Genomic DNA, 25,850 nt, shown 5'->3' on the forward strand with positions numbered 1-25,850 from the left:
TTCTTACTGGGCATCACATTTTGGAATAACTTGAAGTGCTCCCCACTGAATGCAGATATTACCATAAATGTGTGGTTGGAGCCTCCAGCTCGGTGGCTGAAATGGTGCAGTACAGCTTGGCAAACATGGACCAACATAGAAATGCATGTTTGAAGCAGCAATTGATTTCTCCTGGGACACAAGAGCGTTTGGCATCCGGACTAGCCATGAAAGCCCCTTTCAGCAGCTGTGATTTGTTAATCCACAGTATAATATGAATTAAATAAGGCTCTTCACACTTAACTAACACCACCTCCCCACCCCCAATCTACATTCTTTTGTAACATTTGGGTCTTGCACACAGCTATCTACTAATCCCTTCAACCCTAAACATCTCCCAGCTGCTGATTACAGCCATTATGGAGGAATTCCAGCAACTCAGACCCAGTGCACATTTAATCCTAAAGCTGTTAGACTCTTTGAGGAAATGGGCCTTCAGTTTAAAACTGTTACCCTTAACTAATGGAAAGGGAGGCATTCTGTTTATGTCCTAAGCATACCACAGAGCCTGAGAGCTCATGCCTTTGCTTACTTTACATGTTGTATTTGTCTGTTCATGGAAGGTCACTGATGGATGGGCTTGTTTGGAAGAGGGAGCCAGAAGCTGGGCAGCAAAAGGCAGCAGCTCTCTGCATCCCCTGTGGGACTATTTCTACTGCCCCGCCCCTCTGTAGTGATCAGTATGGGCAGGCAGACAGCGACTCATCCTCTAGCCACAAATGAGAGATCTCCGCGCCTCCCAGTCTGCAGGAGGGGAAACAGCTTCACAGGGATGTGCCTAAGGTCGCAGGGTTGGTCACTAGCGGAGCTGGGTACAGAATCCAGAACTCCTGATTCTCAGCCCCACACTAACCCCTAATGGCCAGATTCTCAAAGAAGCTCAGCTCAGCTCCTGCTGTGAGCTCCCAAAGGCCTGAGCAAGGACTGGGGCATAAACTGCACCATCCCAGGAGTAGTCCTGGTGGCTTTGTGCTCCTCTCTTGCTCCAGGAGGGCAATGATTTTCTATTTGCCTATACCCGCAGCAGATTGCTGCCCACTCAGCCCCACACATTCTGCTGTGCTGGCCAAGCAGAGCTAGTTCCCAAACTGTGTTCTGTGCATCATTGTTGGTGACCTGCAAAGCGCTGGCAGGTCACATAGTGCAGGATCCTCCTTGTTTCCAACTAATCATAAGAGCCTGGAAGCCTGAAGAAGCAGCTAGGAAAGAAGGAGCAGGAACAAGCCAAGTTGCCTCGCCTAGAGGCCATTGCCACACAAGACATTGGTGAGGCCTCATCTGGAGTACTGTGTCCAGTTTTGGGCCCCACACTTCAAGAAGGATGTGGATAAATTGGAGAGAGTCCAGCAAACGGCAACAAAAATGATTAGGGGACTGGAACACATGAGTTATGAGGAGAGGCTGAGGGAGCTGGGATTGTTTAGCCTGCAGAAGAGAAGAATGAGGGGGGATTTGATAGCTGCTTTCAACTACCTGAAAGGGGGTTCCAAAGAGGATGGCTCTAGACTGTTCTCAATGGTAGCAGATGACAGAACGAGGAGTAATGGTCTCAAGTTGCAGTGGGGGAGGTTTAGATTGGATATTAGGAAAAACTTTTTCACTAAGAGGGTGGTGAAACACTGGAATGCGTTACCTAGGGAGGTGGTAGAATCTCCTTCCTTAGAGGTTTTTAAGGTCAGGCTTGACAAAGCCCTGGCTGGGATGATTTAACTGGGAACTGGTCCTGCTTTGAGCAGGGGGTTGGACTAGATGACCTTCTGGGGTCCCTTCCAACCCTGATATTCTATGATTCTATGATTCTAAGACTGGGAGGACAAACATAAAGCATTGCCAGGGACCGGAACTACCACAAGGGGGAGCCATCACTTGGGAAGAGTAATGGGAACTGCCACAGGGAGAGTCCTGGAAACCAGGGGAATTAGATGTCAGGAAAGTATGTACAAGTGCAGGGAGCAGGGAACATGCAAGGGAGCAAGATCGGGGAGTGGGAACAGAACAGATCAAAGTGGGAGATGAAATAAAGAGCACAGCAAGCCAAGTGATTACTTTCTTTCCCAAAAAGGACAACACGCTTATTGCATTGAATTCAGTAAAGGGGTTCAGCTTCCCCAGGGTGACCCCCCAGAGCCTGTGAGAGATGGAATTAACTAACATGAGAAAAAACTAAAGTGACTACGAACAAACTTCTGAGAATAAAAATGGGCAAATAACTGAAAATGGAATAAGAGCGAGATAAGGTGGGTGAGGTACTGTCCTTTATTGCACCAGCTTCTGTTCGTGAGAGAGACAAGCTTTCTGGAATTGTTTGAACACTAGCTCTAAATTCACTGAATACATTATTTGGATGAGCTCCACTCACGCTGCAACTGATGAGAGCGATAGAGGGCTTGTCTACAGGTGCAGCGGTATGTGCAAGAGGGTGTGAATTCTAAACCACACTGCGTTGCATGTTAGCTGGCCATGTAGACCTAGCTGGCATGCACTAAAAGGTCCCTAGTTAAGGTACCATGCAACACAGTGGTGGTTGGAATACACACCCCTCTCATGTGCACTCACTGTTGTGCCTTGCAAGGAACCCTGAGACAACGAGAGTGACACCTTCGTAGATAAAGAAAAAGAAACCTACCAGTTTTCCAGGAACTGAACTGCCTCTATGGTTCTTATCTGCTTTGACGGTCACAATTTTTTTGATATGACTGATTCCCAGCCACGTCACAGAGTGGCTTAGACACGTTAAAGAGTAAACAACATAATTACTGGTGGGTCCGAACCCAACCCTCACCTCCAAACCCCTGTAATTTTTAGGGAGGAGGCCCCGGCTTCCAATTCAAGGCTCTTCATCAGAACCTGCTCGGAGTACGCTGGTTCCAGATTAGCTCCAGTGCACAAAGGGATCTGTTCTCTGGATTCAGTTGCAAGCAGACAATATATCAGAAGAGCTGATGTCATGAGGCACCTGTCAAAACTGGGCTAAAACCTACTAGAAAAGCTGGTGAGATTTCTGCACTATCAGATCTGAATCTCCCGATTCAGCTTTGAACACAAAGCTCTGTGCCCAACCTAGCCCCACCATGGATGGAAACGCTGCCTTTTCAGCCCCTGTCATGACAGAGCCACTAATGCAGCTGCTTTTAGAAAAGGTAGGTGTGTTGACCCAAAGAGCCCAGCACAGATTGTGAAGCACCCCTGGTATTTTGCAGCAATTGAATCTAAATAATGTCACAAAACTCCATGTCTAAGACTTTTGGGTACTTTGGCAGACATTCTTTATAACAACTAAATCCTTATTTGCACTTGGACAGAGGTTTGTTCTAACCCTTAGAGCCACATTATATAGGAAGTATTTTTTCCCTGAGATAGGTTGCCAATTTTTTAAAAAATAAATCAAAACATTGTTTACATTTTCTTATGGTTTCTTCCCCTAGCTTCTATTTAGTTAAAGGGTTCATATTTCTAGCTTGTTAACCTACAAGTTGTGCTACGCACATGATGGGGGGTGAGGGCGTAAGTATGCAGAACTGAATGGAAAAGCCTTTACCGTTTCATTCCGTGCATTTTTACCTCCTTGAAAAGTTGCTTTTCTGCAAAATATTGGGGTCATGGGGCAGAGAGGAGAAGGAGCTGTTCTTCGGTTTGGTGCATAAAGTCCAGGCCTGTTTTCCAGAGCCAGTTCAGATAAGTCCCTGGATGTCAGGAATCCAGTGCCATCAAACTTGAACCCAACCCTTGCCCAGCCTTAACTCTGAAGATGAAACTCAAGAGGAACCTTACCAGGGGTCCAGATTTGAACCCTTTCACCTCCACCAACTCTAACTCCAAGCTGTCTAATTATTTGTGTGTCAGTAAAAGAACCATATTTCTGGCCATCTTCCTAAGTACAACTTAACTCCAGACTCCGAGAAACAGTCAGCCAGGCCTCTGGAAAGCAGCTAAATCAGGGAAACAGAAATAATACAATATGACTTAAACTATATGACTGTCCCAACCAATCCAGTTTGCAACTAGAAAATGCACTGTGAAACCAGCTCAGCATTTGTATGGGCATCCAAAGAGCAGAGACAATACTGTGCTTCTTTCTCACTTCATGCCCACTGCCACGCTCACTTCACTGCATGCCCACTGTGTGTTCGTCGCCCACTGCCAAGTTCCATTTCCATAGAAATGCCACAACCTCATTTTTAGTTTTGTTATGAATATTTCACACAGCTCCACCTTCTCGTGGCTTCAGTGCATTGAACCTAACGCTTCTCAACCTTTTCACACTGTGACCCCATGTTACAAAAGAAGAGTTTCTGGACCCACTTCCATCTTGTCATAGTACCCCTAGACTTGTTTGCCACCTACTGCACCCAGGATCCAGCAAAATAAAGAAGTCCTGAGATTTCCTTGCATATACATGCTCTTGGTCATAGAATCATAGAAGATCAGGGTTGGAAGGGACCTCAGGAGGTCATCTAGTCCAACCCCCTGCTCAAAGCAGGACCAATCCCCAATTTTTGCCCCAGATCCTTAAATGGCTCCCCTCAAGGACTGAGCTCACAACCCTAGGTTTAGCAGGCTAATGGTCAAACCACTGAGCTATCCCTCCCCTCAAGGGGAGGTCTAATGGGTCTGATAGCAAACACTCGTGTTTTAGAATTGTGTGGTCTACTTAATCTAACTCCTGATTGGTAAATATTTTTGCTGTTCTGTTCCTGGCTTGAACTAGACCATCTAAATTCAAATAATTTATTTGCTGATTTTCACTCTGAATGGATCACGGTTTCCTCACACTTAGTCATTCTCCACATTTATTCAATACATGTTGTAGGGTTGGTTTTTTTAAAATGAACTTTGTGGCTTTATAATGAAGCATTTGCTGCCAGCATTTGATGCTTGACATGCAAAATCTGATCTGTGTTGGTTGTTCGATTTTGGGCACATAAGCCACCTGCTTTTCTCTCCTGTGCCTTTTGGGGTGAGTGTAACTGATGGAATCAACAGCAGGGCTTGAAGTAGCACCTCAGGGAGAAAGAGCAGATAAACAGGATTAGGGGGGTTGCAAAAATCAAACCCTTCCTTCTGGGTGCCCCCCCAGCACTCCTTGAGATGTGGTTCCTGGGAACACCAGGCTATTGTAATGTTTACTGTGTGAGCCCCCATTCATTTTCCTGTTGCCATGCTGGCACAAAGTAACTGCCTGTGAATGTGGTTAAGAGTTTGCTCAGGTCCTTGTTTGGCTAGTTGAACTGGGGATGGTATTTGGGAGCGCCACATCTCTGCTGCCCCACTGCACACCATTGAAACACTCCAGCCTGGTGTGAGCACTTGAGCTTTCAGCTTCACTTTAACTTTCTGCCAGTGACTATGACATTGCTCAAAAGTCCCTGGAAAGAAACTACAGAAGGGGCTTGAGCAGCGCCAAAGAAAATTCACCTTGAAATCAGAGCGCAACCCCCAGGACCTGTTTTGTGATATTCACCCAGCTCCAGGACGTTTGCCGCACTGGTGCTGCATTCTGAAACACAGGCTGATCCCTTAGCCAGCTTTGCATTAGACCTATCTACAGAAAAGTACTTGGCTAGTGTTTTAGCTGTCTGAGGACTTCAATGGGATTGACATGGTGGGGTGCAGGTATGGGTCAGAGTTGCGGAGAGTCCACAGCTGTCTTTTCTAAGCTTGTATCTTTTATAGTTCTCCAAGGAGAGAATTAACTCAGCAATGCAGCAGTGTCTCCTTTCAGCTGGCAGGCCTCCAGCTCCCCTCCCCCAGCCCTTTCCTCCCAAGTACTGTATACGCCAGCTACAGAGAGCTGAGCACTTTTCCTGCTTATCCCAGTGCTTGGTAAAGAAACTCCTCTTTGGAATCCAGGGCGAATTAAAAAAGGTCACTACCCATCCTTCCTTTCTCAAACGGATTAGGTGCAAAAGTAACAATTTTAAAAAGGACCAAGAGATAGGACCAACAGTCCCAAAGGCAAAGCACTTTCACCCAGCGTAGGGGTGAAGTTTCACGCTATCTTGGAGTGAGTTCTTTCAGATCAAGCACATTGTGCAAAAAGCCATTCTCTGTGTGCCCTCTTTATACCCCTTCCCTCTTGGGAAGAATATCAGATGACACTACTGACACAACTTTTCAAAGTGTGTAAGGCTTTGTAAAGTGATTTAGGCGTTCCTGTGCTCAGCGTCACCCCAACATCTAACTGATTTAGGAGCTTAAATGGCATTTTCAAAAGGCATTTTAGGAACTTAGGAATCTAAATGCCATTGACTGTCTCCCAAACCTGTGTTCTGGACTCTGGCACAAAAGATCCCAGGGTAACATGTTCACACTTGGGAGTCTAAAGTTAGGCCAGGCCAGATTTTCTAAGGTGCCTAAAGATGAAGCTAGGTGTCCAGTGGGTTTTACAAAGTCATATGTATAAGTTAGTCCCATAGCTCCCATTAGAGTCAATGGGAGTCAAGCTACAAACTTATTCAGGTGTGTCTGAACATCCCAGGAGGTGCCTATGTGTATTTTTGGGCACCTAAATACCTTTGGTAATATGCCGCCTAGGGTATGATCTTGGCATTTGGGGATATATTTGGTTAGAGCAGGGCACAGAACAAAGTCCAGTCATGCATTGCAACTTCATCTGCATTTGGTTCTAGATAACAATGTGGGACCCTTCCATTTCTTGCCAGAATCAATGTTGCTTCGCACTTGGCAGCAATACCGATTCATAAGGAATTTTCTCTTTGGTGCTAAGTCCCCTGCTGGTTTTCTGCAGCATTCCAAACTCTTCTACAAAGGCTGTAAGTGGAAATGCATGGAAAGCCCCTGGGCAAGCCTCGCTGCGGCTGCGGCTGCGGCTGCATGTTTGAAGGGTGGTGTTGGATGTGAGCTCTGCAGCACACTCACCTGCTGGCTGTCTTGGTAAGGGGGAGGGGGCACACTCTGTGTGGCCATCATTGTCAGAGCTGGTGCTGGGGAGACATGTTGCATCATGGGATTGATTCACATCTAGAACCTGTTGATGGGAGAAAGTTCAGCTTGATTAACCAAAAGATGAGACACTGCCTGCTCCCGAGCGAATGCCGCTGACCATTGCTGCACTGGTCCTGCCAATGGGCTCAGCCTGCTGAGTCATTTCCCTCCGTGGCCCCTACAAATGAGCTCCTGCCATTAGAATTACTCAGACTCAAATCAGTTCGGTGGTGATGGCTGCCTTTGGTTGTGGTTTGAGGTGGCATAGTTGTGCTAACTGTACAAATCCGAAACCCTGACTCCAAGACACACTATGAAAACACAAATCCATCTCCTCACTATTCAGGGGGTGGTCATGTTGCCAACGGAAACTGGGTGAGAGGGGGGATGTCCTGAAATATTTCAAGCTTGTGATCAGCTCAAGCCCCTGGCCTGAAATATTAGTCAGAAGTAGAGGAACGAGCATTGCTATTGTTCATTGTCAGTTGCCAATGTCCTCAGTGCTGTGAAGCAAAGGAAAGGCATGGCTTCTGCTTGAAAAAGCTGACAATCTGATTCAGACACAGGAGCAGAGGTCCACTCCAGAGTCCAGTGGCTAGCAGGAGTTCACTCAGAAGATGATCAGTGATCATGGCTTTTTCTTTTCTCTGCTTCTGCATGGCCATTGAAATTGTCCTGGCAATGGAATGTGTAAAACACAGAAAACCATGAGTCCTGGGGTTTTCCACAGAGCCAAGAAACTTCTCAAGTGCATGTTAGAGGAGGTGCTGGGTTCATCTTAGAAACTCCTGAGTTTTCGTAATTACCTGTATTTGGAGCTCTGAAACTCAGCCTTCCTCTCCTCCAGGCAGCCTGGGAACTCTCACTGGCCTTTCAGACATTGCAGATGGGAGTTCTCAAAGGTGCTGGGAGCAGAAGGAGCTTTTCAGTTGATGCTGCAGGTAATGGAGAAGCTGTGTATTTGAAAGCTCATACAAAGTCTTGCTTTATTGTGTGAGTAAACAAATACGAAGCCATTGCATCAACCAACTCTACTGTACTTTTAAAAATGTTTCTATAGCATCATGCACATTCTCCCCACAGGTAGGCGCCATTTATCTCGTGCCATATCAGCCTGGGACTAACATTAGTCACAGTGCAACTTGCAACAATATATTTGAAAATCTGTCAAGAGGACAGAAGAGTACAGGGTCACCAATTAGTCAAACATTGAATGACTAAGTCAGTTTCAATTCCATCCGCTGTCTTCTGATTCAAAACCTTCCCAAACATATACAATTATAGTATTAAAAAATAACCCCAAACAATGCTAAATCTAGGAGATTTACTGCTTTAGGCAAACTGAAAAATCGCTCTACCTTTTTACCTATCATCATGTAATAGACATATAGAGACGACATTCTTTGCTCCCCAGGTAACCATTCTGCCTGTGGGATGCAAACAATTATGAGCCTAACTGCAAGTGAGGGAAATATTGAGAGGAAGTGGTCCTGTTAACAAGAGAAATTGTTTTCAGACTAGAAACACAAGATATCATTTTGCATAAACCCACTCTCTCATCGACCCAAACACGCAAAAAATGCAGGAAAAAATCTTGAAGCATTTTGCAAAAATATGTTTTCCACAATTTCTCAGAGTCCTATTCCTAACATCCCAGAGGCAGCAGAAACATTAATTTTTGTGGTAACTTCTTCACTGAATTTCACAGAGTTATGCAGGAGATAACTGCTGTCTCTATAGAATCATAGAATATCAGGGTTGGAAGGGACCTCTGGAGGTCATCTAGTCCAACCCCCTGCTCAAAGCAGGACCGATCCCCAATTAAATCACACCAGCCAGGGCTTTGTCAAGCCTGACCTTAAAAACTTCTAAAGAAGGAGATTCCACCACCTCCCTAGGTAACGCATTCCAGTATTTCACCAACCTCCTAGTGAAAAAGCTTTTCCTAATATCCAACCTAAATCTCCCTCACTGCAACTTGAGACCATTACTCCTTGTTCTGTCATCTGCTATCACTGAGAACAGTTTAGAGCCATCCTCTTTGGAACCCCCTTTCAAGTAGTTGAAAGCAGCGATCAAATCCCCCCTCATTCTTCTCTTCCGTAGACTAAACATCCCCAGTTCCCTCAGCCTCTCCTCATAAGTCATGTGTTCCAGTCCCCTAATCATTTTTGTTGCCCTCCGCTGGACTCTTTCCAATTTTTCCACATCCTTCTTGTAGTGTGGGGCCCAAAACTGGACACACTACTACAGATGAGGCCTCACTAGTGTCGAACAGAGGGGAACGATCATGACCCTCGATCTGCTGGCAATGCCCCTACTTATACATCCCAAAATGCCATTGGCCTTCTTGGCAACAAGGGCACACTGTTGACTCATATCCAGCTTCTCGTCCACTGTCACCCCTAGGTCCTTTTCTGCAACTTCTGCCTAGCTATTCAGTCCCTAGTCTGTAGCGGTGCATTGGATTCTTCTGTCCTAAGTGCAGGATTCTGCACTTGTCCTTGTTGAACCTCATCAGATTTCTTTTGGCCCAATCCTCCCATTTGTCTAGGTCCCTCTGTATCCTATCTCTACACTCCAGCGTATCTACCTCTCCTCCCAGTTTACTTTCATCTGCAAACTTGCTGAGGGTGCAATCCACACCATCCTCCAGATCATTTATGAAGATATTGAACAAATCCGGCCCCAGGACCAACCCTTGGGGCACTCCACTTGATACGAGCTGCCAACTAGACATGGAGCCATTGATCACTACCCGTTGAGCCCGACAATCTAGCCAGCTTTCTATCCACCTTATAGTCCAGTACTAGTTTACTTTAAATAACTCTGAAGAAAGAATGCTGGAGTTTGATCAGCAGTGTTCTGTCTTCCAGCAGAGCTTCTCCAATTTCGTCATTTAGGGGGGCAACAATCTTGGACTAAATTCATCCCTCCAGACCAAATCAATGGAGCAGCCCTGGGGTGGGACCAATTGTGGCCTCTTGTGCTGATGCCATTGCAGTATCACAGCTTGTTGCCATGCACTGACTGTGACGTCACCAAGTCAGCATTATGACTTGAATAAATAATCCTAGAGGAAGGGAAATCAGGTTGGCAGAGAGCAGACACTTAGTTATTTTTTGATAATGAACAAAAGCCATGGAGGGAAAGCCTCCAAGCTTGTGGACAGTACATAGTTATTTGTTGAAGTGTAAAACCTTCAAAAGATTTCACCATTGCAATAGTCTGGCTTTGACTCATAAATGATCTGGAAAAAGGAGTAAAGAGCGAGGTGGCAACATTTGCAGACGATACAAAATTACTCAAGATAGTTAAGTCCAGAGCAGACTGCAGATCTCACAGAACTGGGTGATTTGGCGACAAAGTAGCAGATGAAATTCAATGTTGATAAATGCAAAGTAATGAACATTGGAAAACATAATCCAACCATACATACAAAATGATGGGGGTCTAAATTAGCTAATACCACTCAAGAAAGAGATCGTGGACTCATTGTGAACAATTTTCTGAAAACATCTGCTCAATGTGCAGCAGCCATCAAAAAAGCGAACGGAATGTTAGGAACCATGAGGAAAGGGATCGATAACAAGACAGAAAATATCCTAATGCCTCTAGGGGCAGGAATCACTTGATGGCCTTTTCTGTTAATTCCCTCTGAGGCACCTGGCACTGGCCCCTGTTGGAAGACAAAATACTGGGCTAGATGAATCATTGGTCTGACCCAGTCTGGCCATTATTATGTTCTCTGTATAAATCCATAGTACACCCACATCTTGAATACTGTGTGAAGATCTGGTTGCCCCATCTCAAAAGATATATTAGAAGTGGAAAAGGTTCAGAGAATGGAAATAACATGATTAGGGGTATGGAACAGCTTCCGTAAGAGGAGAGATTAAAAAGACTGCGACCTTCCAGCTTGGAAAAGAGACGACTAAGGGGGGGAATATGACAGAGGTCTATAAAAGCATGTACAGAAGGTAAATAAGGAAGTATCAGCAAAAAGAACAGGAGGACTTGTGGCACCTTAGAGACTAACACATTTATTTGAGCATGAGCTTTCGTGAGCTACAGCTCACTTCAAGCTTATGCTCAAATAAATTGGTTAGTCTCTAAGGTGCCACAAGTCCTTTTCTTTTTGCGAATACAGACTAACACGGCTGCTGTTCTGAAAATCAATAACAGGGTTCATAAAAGAGCCAGATAAGTTCAAGAGCTTGAGAGGTCCATCAACGGCCGTTAGCCAGGAGGGGCAGGGATTCAACACTCTGCTGTGTCCCTAGCCTCTGTTTGCCAGAAGCTGGGAGTCAACGACAGGGGATGGATCACTCATTTGCCCTGTTCTGTTCATTCTCTCTGAAGCATCTGGCTTTGGCCACTGTCGGAAGACAGGATCCTGGGCTAGCTGGACCATTGCTCTGACCCGATATGGGTGTTCTTATGACTGTTATTTGCCTGACCCAGAGTGACCACCTGCACATAGAGGGGCACAATACTCCCTTCTGTAGCGTCCTATGCAGGGTTCCCAGAATGAGTCAGATCAATGGAAAAAATAACAGTGTTCAGTGCCTTGTAGATCTAATTGGCAAAGGGCAGAGGCAATGCACACAGTCAATGCTCTGTTAGGGATGTTCAGAAATAGTGACGAGGAAGACAGCAAAGAACTAAATTCCTAAGAAAAAAGAGAGCAACAGCAAAATACACAGATCTTGGCAGGTTCCAAAGAAAGAACAGGGCATACCTAGGAGTCAGAAGTACCACTGAGGCACAGAATGGCTTCTGTAGGCTCCGAAGTAATTCAGTACTGAGTCTGGGCAACATCCCTACATGTGCTTAAAGACCAAAAGGACCCTATAAGAATTAAATGTAAGTTGGTGTCCCTTCTGGGGACCCAGTGCCCATTTAATTCAGTGAAAATATTTCCGTTGACTTCCATGGGCTTTGGATCAAGCCCTTGTTCTGGAACAAGTCAAGGAAAGTGAATCCTATTTATCATCATCAGGGCACATGCAGCAGGCTGAGAGCACAAGCTATGGATGCAGAAGGAGATAGTGAAGGATGAACAAATGTATCAGGACAGAGGAGAAGAAGAGAATTTGTAATCATTCCCTGCAGAATGCCGGAGAACATCTACAAAGAAATCAAAGACACAATGTGTCAAGGTGATGGGTGGCCAAAGGCAGTGGCCCTAGGGACTATTGCCAGGCTGTTCTCACCTGCACTAGGGTCAGGGCAGAGAATTCACTCCCCAGTGCCTCTATTCTCAGGGGCACTCAGTGGGAGCTAAGTGCTGTTGAGGGCTGTGAGAACAAAAACTTGCTGGAAGTTGAAACTATAAGACACTCTGCCTTGTGTGGGCTTTAACTAGCTCTAAAGTCTATAGGGTAGCAAACAGACTTATGGTAATGGGCAGCCTCCTCATCCAGAAGGTAGAGAATCGGGCAGAGGAATCTTGAATCTACCTCTTGTTAAGAGGAATGAATTGTACATGACTGTGGAAATAATTCATAGGCTTGCTAGCAGTGACCATTCATTTAGCATTATATGAACTGAGAACACCGGACGATAAGAACAACTAGAAAATAAGAGGGAAAAATAAAGCTAGCCTCATTCATAAATAAGGGAGCAAGCAATATCAGCAATGGCTCTGAGATGGCCAAATATGGAGGTACGGAATCTAAAAATAATGTATTCCAAAAAGAAAGACTGAGAGGAAGGATGGACTCAGGGTGGGTGTTCCCTCTCATTTTGCCCACCCATGTGCGGAAGGAACTGTGTTATGAGCACCGATGTGCAGGTGATGTGTGACACATCACCTTCAAATTAGTGCACATAACACAATTCATGTGGTGGGGGTGGGGCGGGCTGTGCCTGGGTCCCTGCTGCCCTGGCTCGGACTGGGTTTGGGCTGGGCTGCCCCAGCCCTGGCAGGTTGGGTTCCCTGCACGCCTGCATGGCTCTAAATAGGCTGCTGCACAGCCACGTGGCCACGCAGCTTACAGGGAACTTAGCTCAGGGTTCAGGCCCTGGACTGGGCCTCAGGAGATACAATACTTGTGTCACCTTAAGCAAGTCACCGAGACAGAGATTTTCAAAGGCAGGACTGGCATAGAGGCACCTAACTGCACTCTGTGCCTTTGAAAATCTCCTCCTTAAATTCTCTGGGTGACAGTTCCTCAACTCGAAAATAAAGGTAACAAAACTTCCTTTCTCCCATGCTTTATCTGTCCTGTCTCTATGGCAGCAGTTTTCAAACTTTAGCAACCCGAGGACCCCCATTTTGATTTAAAATTTCCTGTGGACCTCCAAGACCCAGCTCAGCCCCAGGGCCCACCCCCAATCCACCCCTTCCCCCAAGGCCCCATCCTCGCCCCACCTCTTCACGCTCCCCTCCACCCTCTGCCCCTCCTCTTCCCCTCCTCTTCCCGCCCCCTACCCCAAGTAGTCCCGGTCCCCGCTCCTCCCGCTCCTTCCCAGTGCCTCCTGAGGGAGGGAGGAGGAGGATCCGATCAGCAGGGCTGGCGGACCCTCTGGAGTACCCTTGTGGACCCCCAGGGGTCTGCAGACCCCAGTTTAAGAAACGCTGCTCTATGGGCTTTTGGGCAGGGGCTGTCTTTTGCTAAGGGTTCATTCCACCGTGCCTGAGAGGCACATCCTCAAACACTTGAATTAGTGATGGACTATCCCTCCAAGCACAATAAACAAAGTCCAACTGTGAACTCTCAAGGCACCAGGGCTAGCCAAACAAGGGAGAGCTACATCCTCCTGCTAGCATGGAGCAGCATTTAGGTTGGGTCAAGGACTCTTCCAGATGTGTGTGCTGCATTCTCCACTTGGGGGCCTTGGAGCTCTTTGTAGCTTACATATTTGCAGTGGTAGAGAGGGCGGGGAGGAAGGTCTGAAAACATAAGTTTATTCTCGAGATTTTCCAGACCAGCAGTGGGGTTAGCTTTGATGCAGTAAAAGCCTGAGCAGGATTTTGTCTGCAAAAAGAGAACCAAAATCAGAACTAGTTTAGTTCCAGGTTCCACTGTCTCCAACCCCAAAAGGTTCAGAAGGAAAGAGGGTTTGGGAAAGGTATTTCTGGGTTCAGTCCTCTGGTTAGTACTGTGCTAAAACATCCCTTCCTATAAGCCCATAGGTGGAGTCCTAATGGAAGGAGCTCATGTCCTCCGCACTCGGGTTTCTAGACAGGAAGTTTATGGATAGCTATATTGATTGAGTTCTGATGCAGTTTCCTTTTAGATGCAAAGGTAAAACTATAGGTGAAGAACAGAAGTTGAACTCTTTGGAAAACTGTTTCATTGGAGCTCCTGCCTGGCAGGGCTTCAGACCCATCCCTCAGGTGCTCAGATACCATGATGGAGGATGCAATATAGGAATGTAGACAGACAGGCAGACTCTGGGCAACAGGTGTTGGAGTAGGACGACAGGAAAATGTTAAAGATTGTCGGTGTCTACCTGTGAATTTGGGGACACGCCTGGTAGTGCAGAAATATGTTCCAGATGACTAGGACCTTCAAGGTAACTGGGAAACTTCCTTCTATAGGGAACCCTTGGCCAGCAACAAGAGATCCCAGCTTTGAAGGAGCATCCGATGAAGTGAGCTGTAGCTCACGAAAGCTCATGCTCAAATAAATTGGTTAGTCTCTAAGGTGCCACAAGTACTCCTTTTCTTTTTGCGAATACAGACTAACACGGCTGTTACTCTGAAACCTGTCATAGAATGCAATGAGATCCCTAAGGAGTTTTCAAGAAGTGGAGAAGCCTGGTCAAGGAGAGCACCTAAGTTACCACTGCTGCTGACCCCCTGAAAATGCTCCTGGGAGAGAGCTGAGGAATACAACCAAACGCAATCATGAGAACTCTGCCATTCTTCTTGCAAGAAACTCCTGTTTAGTTCATCAGATAAGTGTCCTGACCTCTCTCCTTTTCCAGAATGCTACATTTTGTTCATAAGAGTCCAAGACCCGGCTGGAAGAGGCATGATCTCAGACTGGCTGCTCAAACAGGCTCTGCCTTTTGCATTGCAATGGCTGCCCAGCAGTTTGTCTCTGAATCTCTGAGCTACATTTTCAGCATATTAATGATGTTGTAGAAGCAAAATCCCCTGCAGCCCCCTGTAAAAGTGCTTCTCCCTCCTCTGCTGTCAATATATGGAATTTTCCAAACAAGATACAGCCTTCCCTCTGTAAGGTGCAGGGTCTGACTGAGCTCTCCCCTGCCATCGGTTGATGAACTGAGGGAAAAGACTATATTTGCATAGACACACCTACTCTGCTAGATGCTCAGCAGACAGACCTGCTTTGCCAAAATGTTCAATTTTGGCTGTTTGGGGCCACCAGGAGACAAGGAACAAGTGTTCCTGTCTACTGCTATGGACTGTGTTTAAAGAACCCTAGATACTATTTATCCCGCCACCTTCAGTGTTTAAAGGTAAAGCTGGTCAGACTCACTTTAAAGTCCTTACTCCTACCAGCGATCACCAGAGCTGTAATCATGGCTGAGCAGGTCTAGGGGGTGGAACTTTAGACCTGGTGTGGAGACAGTGTTGAGTGTAAGACAATGCAGAGGATGCGACAGCAGTGAAGTTCCCCACTACCTGCTGAAATCACCAAGAACGGGGCTCAGTGGTGGAACCTCACAATGTGGCAGCATATGTAAAAGCAGAAGTGGCAGAGACAGCAGTGAGGAGCAGCAAAGGCAGCTGCAGCAAGCAGTGGCAGAGACAACAGTGACAGCCATGGTGAGCCATGGCAGCAACCCTGCCCTCTTCAGGAATGGGAGGTGAACCCACATGAACGCACCCTGAAGTCTGTGACATGACTGACTTCAGACAACCAGTCATGAGAACGGTGCAGCAGAGGGAAAGGGAGTGGCATGTTAAAGGGACATTCATCTTTTGGACTTTCGCACACTGAGACCATGGACACTGCCGAAGCTATTGTGGGGCAGGTGTTTACTTATGGTCTGCACACTTTTGACGCACTGTGGGGTTCCCTCTCCCTCTTTATAATAGATTTATTTTGTTCCACACAGACTCAGTGCTTCTGAGTGGACAAGTATTGCCTCTGAGAAGCACCCTAGGGTAGTAGTTAGTTTTCCCAGATTTCTGGGTGGGGCTTGAGCCGATTGTTTTTTAATGTCAAGAGGAGCTCGTAGATACTGAGCCAGTCCTTGTTGCTGCTGACATTCCGGGCAGAAGGGTTACGCCCCTAAATGCGCACACTTACATTCTTATACACTTGTGCACACACACACACACAACTGAGACTGTGCTTCACATATCCCTCCCAGCCCCCTCAAGCACAAGAGGACTGGAAAAAAAAATTTTCAGACCCTATCCATATCCCGGAGGAGTCACTGCTGAGTGGCAGACAGAACTCTCCCACTCTCTGCTGCTGGCTGCAGCCCCAGGGGAAGGTGGGGGGAAGGAGACCAGGAGTTGTTGGAGCAAAACACATTTTTTTAATTACAAAGATTCTTTCAAGCCCAGATTAACCATGAACTAAACATTTCCTTCAAGGGGGCTTCCTAATTTTCTCACTTTGTGAAAGTGTCAAATATCACCAGCGATGATGAGCACTGTGAATATCTGCTGGAAACTCTGTGTAAAGAACTGCACAAGGAAAGCCATTTGAAGATCACAAGTTTATGGATCCTACAAAAGCTCTAAGGAAGGAGATTTCACCACCTCCTAGGTAACCCATTCCAGTGCTTCACCACCATCCTAGTGAAAAAGTTTCCCCTAATATCCAACCAGGACCTCCCCCACTGCAACCTGAGACTATTGCTCCTTGTTCTGTCATCTGCCACCACTGAGAACAGCCGAGTTCTATCCTCTTTGGAGCCCCCCTCACTCTTCTCTTCTGCACAGTAAATAAGCCCACTTCCCTCAACCTCTCTTCGTAAGTTATGTGCCCCAGCCCCCTGATCATTTTCATTGCCCTCCGCTGGACTCTCTCCTTTCTGTAGTGGGGGGCACAAAACTGGACACAGTACTCCAGATGTGGCCTCACCAGTGCTGAATAGAGGGGAATAATCACTTCCCTTGATCTGCCAGCAACGCTCCAATATGCCATTAGCCTTCTTGGCAACAAGGGCATACTATTGATTCATATCCAGCTTCTCATCCACTGTAATCCCCAGGTCCTTTTCTGCAGAACTACTGCTTAGCCAGTCGGTCCCCAGCCTGTAGCGGTGCATGGGATTCTTCCGTCCTAAGTGAAGAACGTTGCACTTGTCCTTGTTGAACCTCGTCAGATTTCTTTTGGCCCAATCCTCCAATTTGTCTTGGTCACTCTGGATTCTATCACTCCCCTCCAGTGTATCTACCTCTTCCCCCAGTTTAGTGTCATCCACAAACTTGCTGAGAGTGGAATCCATCCCATCATCCAGATCATTAATGAAGATGTTGAACAAAACCGGCCCCAGGACGACCCCGGGGCACTCCTCTTGATACTGGCTGCCAACTAGACATTGAGCCATTGATCACTACCCGTTGAGCCCGACGATCTAGCCAGCTTTCTATCCACCTTATTGTCCATTCATCCAAGCCATACTTCTTTAACTTGCTGGCAAGAATACTGTGGGAGACCGTATCCAAAGCTTTGCTAAAGTCAAGGTTTATGACGTCCACCAGTTTCCCGATATCCACAGAGACAGTTATCTCATCATAGAAGGCAATCAGGTTGGTCAGGCATGACTTGCCCTTGGTGAATCCATGTTGATTGTTCCTGATCACCTTCCTCTCCTCCAAGTGCTTCAAAATGGTTTCCTTGAGGACCTGCTCCATGATTTTCCCAGGGACAGAGGTGAGGCTGACTGGTCTGTAGTTCCCCAGATTCTCCTTCTTCCCTCTTTTAAAGATGGACACTATATTTGCCTTTTTCCAGTCGTCCAGGACCTCCCCCACTCTCCACGAGTTTTCAAAGATAATGGCCAATGGCTCTGCAATCACATCAGCCAACTCCCTCAGCACCCACGGATGCATTGCATCCAGACTTGTGCATGTCCATGTTTTCTAAATAGTCCTTAAGCTGTTCTTTCACCACTGAGGGCTGCTCACCTCCTCCCCATACCGTGCTGCCCAGGGCAGCAGTCTGGGAGCTGACCTTGTCTGTGAAGACGGGGGCAAAAAAAGCTTCCCTGATATCTGTTGGAAGACTACTACTGCAAAACATAATATGTCCTGTAAATTTTTAGCGTGAGTAGGGGACAACTTTCTGATTCAGATTGTTGAGGAAACAACTTCAGGGACGTTCATTTTGCATCTGGTTTTGACCAGCAGGGATGAATTAGTTGTGAACGTGAAGGGGGTCCAGAACTTGAGAGGAAGTGATCATGATCTGATAGAATTCAAGATCCTAAGGAAAGGAAGACATGAGGACAGCAAAATGAGGACACTGGACTTCAGAAAGGTGGATTTCAATTAACTCAGAGAAATAGTAGGCAAGGTCCCAGGGAAAGACCAAATAGGAAGAAAATGAGTCAAAGGGGGCTGGCAGTTCCTAAAAGATGTAATACTAGAGGCTCAATATAAAGCTATTCCAGCATACAAGAAAGATAAGAAGAACCACAGGGGGGGTCAATGTGGCTGCACAAGGAGCTTTTTAGCTATCTAAAAAACATACATACAGGAAATGGAGGGAGGGGCATATCACAAAGGAAGAATACATGGGAATAGCATGAGCGTGTGGGAAGAAAATCAGGAAGGCCAAGGCAAGGAATGTGTTACAGCTGACAAGAAATGTGAGAGATGACAAGAAGGGGTTGTGTGTGTGTGTGTATATATATGTCAGACAAAAAAGAAAGATCATGGACACTGTCGGTCCACTGCTCAGTGGAGAAGGTGAGCTGGGAACGGAAGATGATAGGAAGGAAGAGCTGCTCAGGGTCTACTTTGCTTCAGTCTTCTCACAAAAATTAACATTTGATCAGATGACTAGCAAAGTTACCATAGATAACAAAGGGGAAGGGATGCAGAGATCTGATCAATTTGAATGAATTCAAATCAGCAGGGCCTCATGCTATTCACCCCAGGGTACTGAAGGAATTCGCTGAAGGGTACTGAAGAAATCTCAGAGCCACTGGCCATAATATTTACAAACTCATAGATGACAGGAGAGGTCCTGGAAGACTGGAGAAGGGCTACCATAGTGCCTATCTTTAAAAAAGGGGGAAAGGAGGAGCTGGGGAACTATAGGCCAGTCAGCCTCACCTTGATACCTGGAAAGCTACTAGAACGATGTATAAAACATTCAATTTGTGAGGACCTGGAAGATGACAAGGTAATCATCAACAGCCAGCATGGATCTAGGTCAAGAACAAATCATGCCAAACCCAGCCTGATTTCCTTCTTTGGCAAGGTAACTGGTTTGGTGGTTAGGAGGAATTTGGTGGATATAATATACCTGGCCTTCAGCAAGGCTTTTGACACAGTCCCAGATGACATTCTGATAAGTAAGCTGGAGAAATGTGGGCTCGGTGGAACTACCATTAAGTGGATACATAACTGGTTAAACAACTGCAAACAAAGAGTAACTATTAATGGAATGTCAGATTGGAGGGAGGTCTCAAGTGGGGTTTCACAATGATCTGTTCTGGGTCTGGTGTTGTTTAACATCTTTATTAATGACCTGGATGTAGGAATAGACAACACACTGATCAAATGTGCAGAGGACACAAAGCTGCCAATACCTTGGAGGATCGAGCTAAAATTCAAAGGGATCTTGATAAATTAGAGAGCTGGGCTATAGACAACAAAATGAAATTCAACACAATAAATGTAAGGTGCTACATTTAGGGAAGAAAAACCAAATGCACAAATACAGAATGGCAGATAACTGGCTTGGCAGTAGCACTGCTGAGACAGATCTGGGAGTTGTGGTGGATCACAACCTCAACATGAGTCAACAGCTGTTGCAAACAAAGCAAATGCAGTTGAAGGTTTCATTAACAGGGGTATAGCATGCAAGTCCTGGGAGGTGATAGTAGTGCTCTACTCGGTAGGTTAGAGTAGAGTGGTGAGGCCTCAGCTGGAGTACTGTGTCCAGTTTTGGTCACCACTTTATAGAGAGGATGTGGAGAAACTGGAAAGGATCCAGAGGTGAGCGACAAGGATGATCAAAGGGATGGAATGCAAGCCGTATGAGCAAAGGCTGAAGGAACTGGAGGAGCTTGGAAAAAGAGGAGTTTGGAAAAGGGGAGATTAAGGGGGGAGATGATAGCAGTCTTCAAATACTTGGAAGGCTGAAAAAGATGGAGAAAAGTTGTTCTCTTTTCCCACAGAGGACAGGACAAGAGGCAATGGGTTCAAACTACAGCATAAAAGGTTTAGATTAAATTTCAGGAAAAACTTCTGAACTGTAAGAACAGGAGGACAATGGGACAGACTGCCTAGGGAGGTTGTGGAAGCTCCTTCACTGGAGGTTTTTAAAAGGAGGCTGGATAGCCGTCTGCCTTGGATGGGTTAGACACAACAAATCCTGCATTTTGGCAGGGAGTTAGACTAGATGACCCTTGCAGTCCCTTCTAACCCTGTGATTCCATGATTCTAACTTGAGTTAAAACTCATGCGTTGCCCCTAACTCAAGTCCCATTCACCCACAAAAACCCTTCGCTCTAGTTGGCTGGACCAAGAGGAGGCTAAAACTTGGGTGATCACATGTTAACTACTAACATGACCACTGCAGTGTGGACGCACGCTACCGGCAATTGAGTGCCACTGCTTCTCCAGTACCTTCCCACAATTTCCCTCATGTGCCCAGAAAAGACAGACAAGTTCTCCCACAATTCATTGGGGCAGAATTACTGGAACAGCTGAGTTTATTACAGTGCTAAGAACACTGGGATGTGCCCCCAGAAGTCTTAGTGCCACATGAGTAAGTGCAATGCCAGGATGGACACAGAAACGTCAGTGTTAAATGCCGGCTCTCACTTGGGCTAGAATAACTTGAGAGGAGTAATTTGAGTGTAGAAAGCTTGAATGAGCAGGAAGACAGACCCAAAATCTATGACATTACGAACACCTAAAACAATAATAACAGACATGTTAATATAACTGTTTGCTCTGAAGCAAATGACACCGTGAGGTCAAGATTCTAACCTAAGATAACTGCAATATGTCCTAGGGGAAATGAGCTTCTGTACAATGTCTAGTGGCTCTCATGAAACTGAGATAAATGGCTGATAATCACTAGGCAGAGATTTCAAATGTCTTCAGCAGCCCATAAAAAGTCATGTTGTATTTGAGGCCATGTTTACGCTACAGGGAATATAGCTGCATAGCTCTAGTGCCATCCTTATGCTGCTGTAACCCCACAGTGAGATGCAGACCACAGAGATAGAAAGGAACTCCACCTCTCAAGGAGATGGTAGCTTGGCTGATGGAAGCATTCTTCTGTCAACCAACCTGTGTCTACACTAGGGATTAAGTTGGCATAGCTATGGCATGCAGGAACGTGGATTTTTTCACACCCAAGTGCCATAGCTCTGTCAATCTAAGTTTTAAGTGTAGACCAGGCCTAAGTGTCTGCTATAGAGCTGCTACTAGATACAGCTGGTTCCACACAACGTCTGCAAACACACAAAATACAGTGATTCTACATAATGTTAAAGTATTATTGGCAAGGAAAGAAGCATGACAGACAGTCCTTGATTGTTTTGGGCAAGGAAGGTAAAACTCTAGGCACAATTACATCTTAAACTATTCTTCCTTATTAACCAATGACCCATCGGAATGCGGGAAGATGTCCTTTCTCAAACCAAAAAAGGGGAAGGAAGGTTATATGCAAGGAAATATCTTGCATCATGTGAAAGTAAAACTACAGCTCTTGTATTTGGGTTATGGAAAACACCTAGTGAACTCCAGAAGCATCCGGTTTATAGTCATTATTTTCTTCATTGTTTTCCATTTTGTTATACTGTGAAATAGCATGAGAAAAAGTTAGTTACTTACAAGGAGAACCTGTTGCTCTAAATGTTAAGATTTCTACATTAAAACTTAGATTTCAGCTGAATAAACACCAATATTCTTATCTCCGAGGATTAATAATGATAGTTGATGCCATTTGCATTAACACTGATGCTTAATACCAATAGTGCTGTTGCCAGCTCTGTGGATAGCAAATATAAATAGAAGGAATAGTGATGTTGCATGGCAGCATGTAAAGTGTAGCACAGAAACCTTGTGCTGGCAAATGAAATATTTCCATTACTAACAGAGAGAAAAAAAGAGATTTGGGAGAATTAATAACTGAGATTCCTTAGCTTCAAATTGCACTGGTTGCTTTCAGAGGTGTAAGGAGCCCTCGTGAGTCATTACCAAGGATGCATCACTTTAAAATATTTTAAAACAAACCCACCCGGCCATTAAGTGGATAATGTCAGATTTCTCAAGAGATATGCTAACTCCACTGACTCCCTCATGGATTAAACCTTCCAACTGGAGCCAGAACATTAACAGTCCCGCTGCAATGCTTTGTAACAGCCATCCCTGCTAGAGAAAGGTGAACAGTTCAGGGCTTTAACTCTCTAGACATATGGGTGAGAGGCTAGAAAAAACCCTACAGAGAATTAATTTTGCTGGGGGAAGGGAATCTCTGCAGAACAGTTGCTCAGCCGGAGTCCACTGTTCACAATGGAAGAGAGAGTATACCCCTAGAATTAGTTTTATTGTAAATGTTGTAAATGAACCCCATTTATTTTATTGTAAATGATCATCTGTGTACAAGTGGCTACTTTACATGTTGCTGGTTTCCTTTCTGCATATTTGCAGAAGGTGGCAGTGTGGAACATTATTTAACTGTGTTATATAATATAACCCGTTTACTAAAACATGTAGTCAGTTGTCTGCTTTTGATGTGTTTAGATCATTGGACTTATAGTCAAACATAAAACAAATAAAAATGAGAGACAGCTGTTGCTGATAGTGTTATATTTATCTTTGTGAAACAAACTTATTCAGCCACCATAAATATTCCAGGAAGAGTGTTTAGTTTGCTGGAAAGATATGGACAGTTCTCTCTCAATGGGAACCTACAGCTATGAATCTTGAAATAATGGTGTAAACCTGTCACAAATTTCATGTAACTCTGTGGATTTATCTGAAGAAAAACACACACGATCTGCTCTGCAAAATCCATGAAGGGCTATAAATAGCTGAGTTGACTAGCACAGCATTTTGTGGCTCAGTCTGACTCGTGGCAGTCATCAGTCAGCCCCTCTACTGAATGGCACTGCCTTCTGTTCTTTCTCACCTCAGTGTGTCAGAGAAAGCCTGTTTCCTCAGTCAGATAGATTGATGTAATGAACCCATCCCATGCTGAAGGTACAAATAAAATGCTATAGTTTAAGAATAAATGCAGGAATATTCAATCAACACCATGTCAAACACTAAAAGATTCAAAGGCCACAAAACTAAAGACCAAGCCCTACCTCCTCAATACCTTCCCCACCCACATGCCTAGCAGCATGCCCCTGAGGTCAGCAAACTCAGGATCAGAAGCAAAGGTGGATGGGAATCTGGGAGGCAGTGACCATGAGTTGGTTGAGTTTAGGATCCTGACGCAGGGAAGAAAGGTAAGCAGCAGGATACGGACCCTGGACTTCAGGAAAGCAGACTTCGACTCCCTCAGGGAACGGATGCCAGGATCCCCTGGGGGACTAACTTGAAGGGGAAAGGAGACCAGGAGAGCTGGCTGTATTTCAAGGAATCCCTGTTGAGGTTACAGGGACAAACCATCCCGATGAGTCGAAAGAATAGTAAATATGGCAGGCGACCAGCTTGGCTTAATGGTGAAATCCTAGCGGATCTTAAACATAAAAAAGAAGCTTACAAGAAGGGGAAGGTTGGACATATGACCAGGGAAGAGTATAAAAATATTGCTCGGGCATGTAGGAATGATATCAGGAGGGCCAAATCGCACCTGGAGCTGCAGCCAGCAAGAGATGTCAAGAGTAACAAGAAAGGTTTCTTCAGGTATGTTGGCAACAAGAAGAAAGCCAAGGAAAGTGTGGGCCCCTTCCTGAATGAGGGAGGCAACCTAGTGACAGAGGATGTGGAAAAAGCTAATGTACTCAATGCTTTTTTTGCCTCTGTTTTCACTAACAAGGTCAGCTCCCAGACTGCTGCGCTGGGCATCACAAAATGGGGAAGAGATGGCCAGCCCTCTGTGGAGATAGAGGTGGTTAGGGACTATTTAGAAAAGCTGGACGTGCACAAGTCCATGGGGCCGGACGAGTTGCATCCGAGAGTGCTGAAGGAATTGGCGGCTGTGATTGCAGAGCCATTGGCCATTATCTTTGAAAACTCGTGGCGAACCGGGGAAGTCCCGGATGACTGGAAAAAGGCTAATGTAGTGCCAATCTTTAAAAAAGGGAAGAAGGAGGATCCTGGGAACTACAGGCCAGTCAGCCTCACCTCAGTCCCTGGAAAAATCATGGAGCAGGTCCTCAAAGAATCAATCCTGAAGCACTTGCATGAGAGGAAAGTGATCAGGAACAGCCAGCATGGATTCACCAAGGGAAGGTCATGCCTGACTAATCTAATCGCCTTTTATGATGAGATTACTGGTTCTGTGGATGAAGGGAAAGCAGTGGATGTATTGTTTCTTGACTTTAGCAAAGCTTTTGACACGGTCTCCCACAGTATTCTTGTCAGCAAGTTAAGGAAGTATGGGCTGGATGAATGCACTATAAGGTGGGTAGAAAGTTGGCTAGATTGTCGGGCTCAACGGGTAGTGATCAATGGCTCCATGTCTAGTTGGCAGCCGGTATCAAGTGGAGTGCCCCAAGGGTCGGTCCTGGGGTCGGTTTTGTTCAATATCTTCATAAATGATCTGGAGGATGGTGTGGATTGCACTCTCAGCAAATTTGCAGATGATACTAAACTGGGAGGAGTGGTAGATACACTGGAGGGGAGGGATAGGATACAGAAGGACCTAGACAAATTGGAGGATTGGGCCAAAAGAAATCTGATGAGGTTCAATAAGGATAAGTGCAGGGTCCTGCACTTAGGATGGAAGAATCCAATGCACAGCTACAGACTAGGGACCGAATGGCTAGGCAGCAGTTCTGCGGAAAAGGACCTAGGGGGGACAGTGGACGAGAAGCTGGATATGAGTCAGCAGTGTGCCCTTGTTGCCAAGAAGGCCAATGGCATTTTGGGATGTATAAGTAGGGGCATAGCGAGCAGATCGAGGGACGTGATCGTTCCCCTCTATTCGACATTGGTGAGGCCTCATCTGGAGTACTGTGTCCAGTTTTGGGCCCCACACTTCAAGAAGGATGTGGATAAATTGGAGAGAGTCCAGCGAAGGGCAACAAAAATGATTAGGGGACTGGAACACATGAGTTATGAGGAGAGGCTGAGGGAGCTGGGATTGTTTAGCCTGCAGAAGAGAAGAATGAGGGGGGATTTGATAGCTGCTTTCAACTACCTGAAAGGGGGTTCCAAAGAGGATGGCTCTAGACTGTTCTCAATGGTAGCAGATGACAGAACGAGGAGTAATGGTCTCAAGTTGCAGTGGGGGAGGTTTAGATTGGATATTAGGAAAAACTTTTTCACTAAGAGGGTGGTGAAATACTGGAATGCGTTACCTAGGGAGGTGGTAGAATCTCCTTCCTTAGAGGTTTTTAAGGTCAGGCTTGACAAAGCCCTGGCTGGGATGATTTAACTGGGAATTGGTCCTGCTTTGAGCAGGGGGTTGGACTAGATGACCTTCTGGGGTCCCTTCCAACCCTGATATTCTATGATTCTATGATTCTATGATCTGTTGGCTAAAAGCCTCCAGTAAGAACTTGCTGAACTGTCCCAAGTGGAGCACATTCAGGAAGCGTGTGGTTGAGCCTCTCAGCTGATCTCA

At 45.8% G+C, this 25,850-nt stretch overlaps 1 protein-coding gene across 6 annotated transcripts in view; it reads right to left on the minus strand.

The window, feature by feature from the left end:
- Nucleotides 1-25,850, minus strand: part of PKNOX2 (PBX/knotted 1 homeobox 2) — a 688,475-nt gene that overhangs the window by 322,044 nt on the left and 340,581 nt on the right. For 5 of the 6 annotated variants that reach the window (XM_073320703.2, XM_073320717.2, XM_073320702.2 and 2 more), the window contains one exon: nt 6,919-7,027. The exons of the other annotated variant lie outside the window; for it this stretch is intronic. In XM_073320703.2, the coding sequence (XP_073176804.1) occupies nt 6,919-7,005 (87 nt within the window). In that variant the 5' untranslated portion in view covers nt 7,006-7,027. The remainder of the gene's footprint in view (nt 1-6,918; nt 7,028-25,850) is intronic. 6 annotated transcript variants of the gene reach the window in all.

Source organism: Lepidochelys kempii, chromosome 22 (genome assembly GCF_965140285.1).
Source record: "Lepidochelys kempii isolate rLepKem1 chromosome 22, rLepKem1.hap1, whole genome shotgun sequence".
In the NCBI taxonomy this organism is placed as follows: Eukaryota; Metazoa; Chordata; order Testudines; family Cheloniidae; genus Lepidochelys; species Lepidochelys kempii.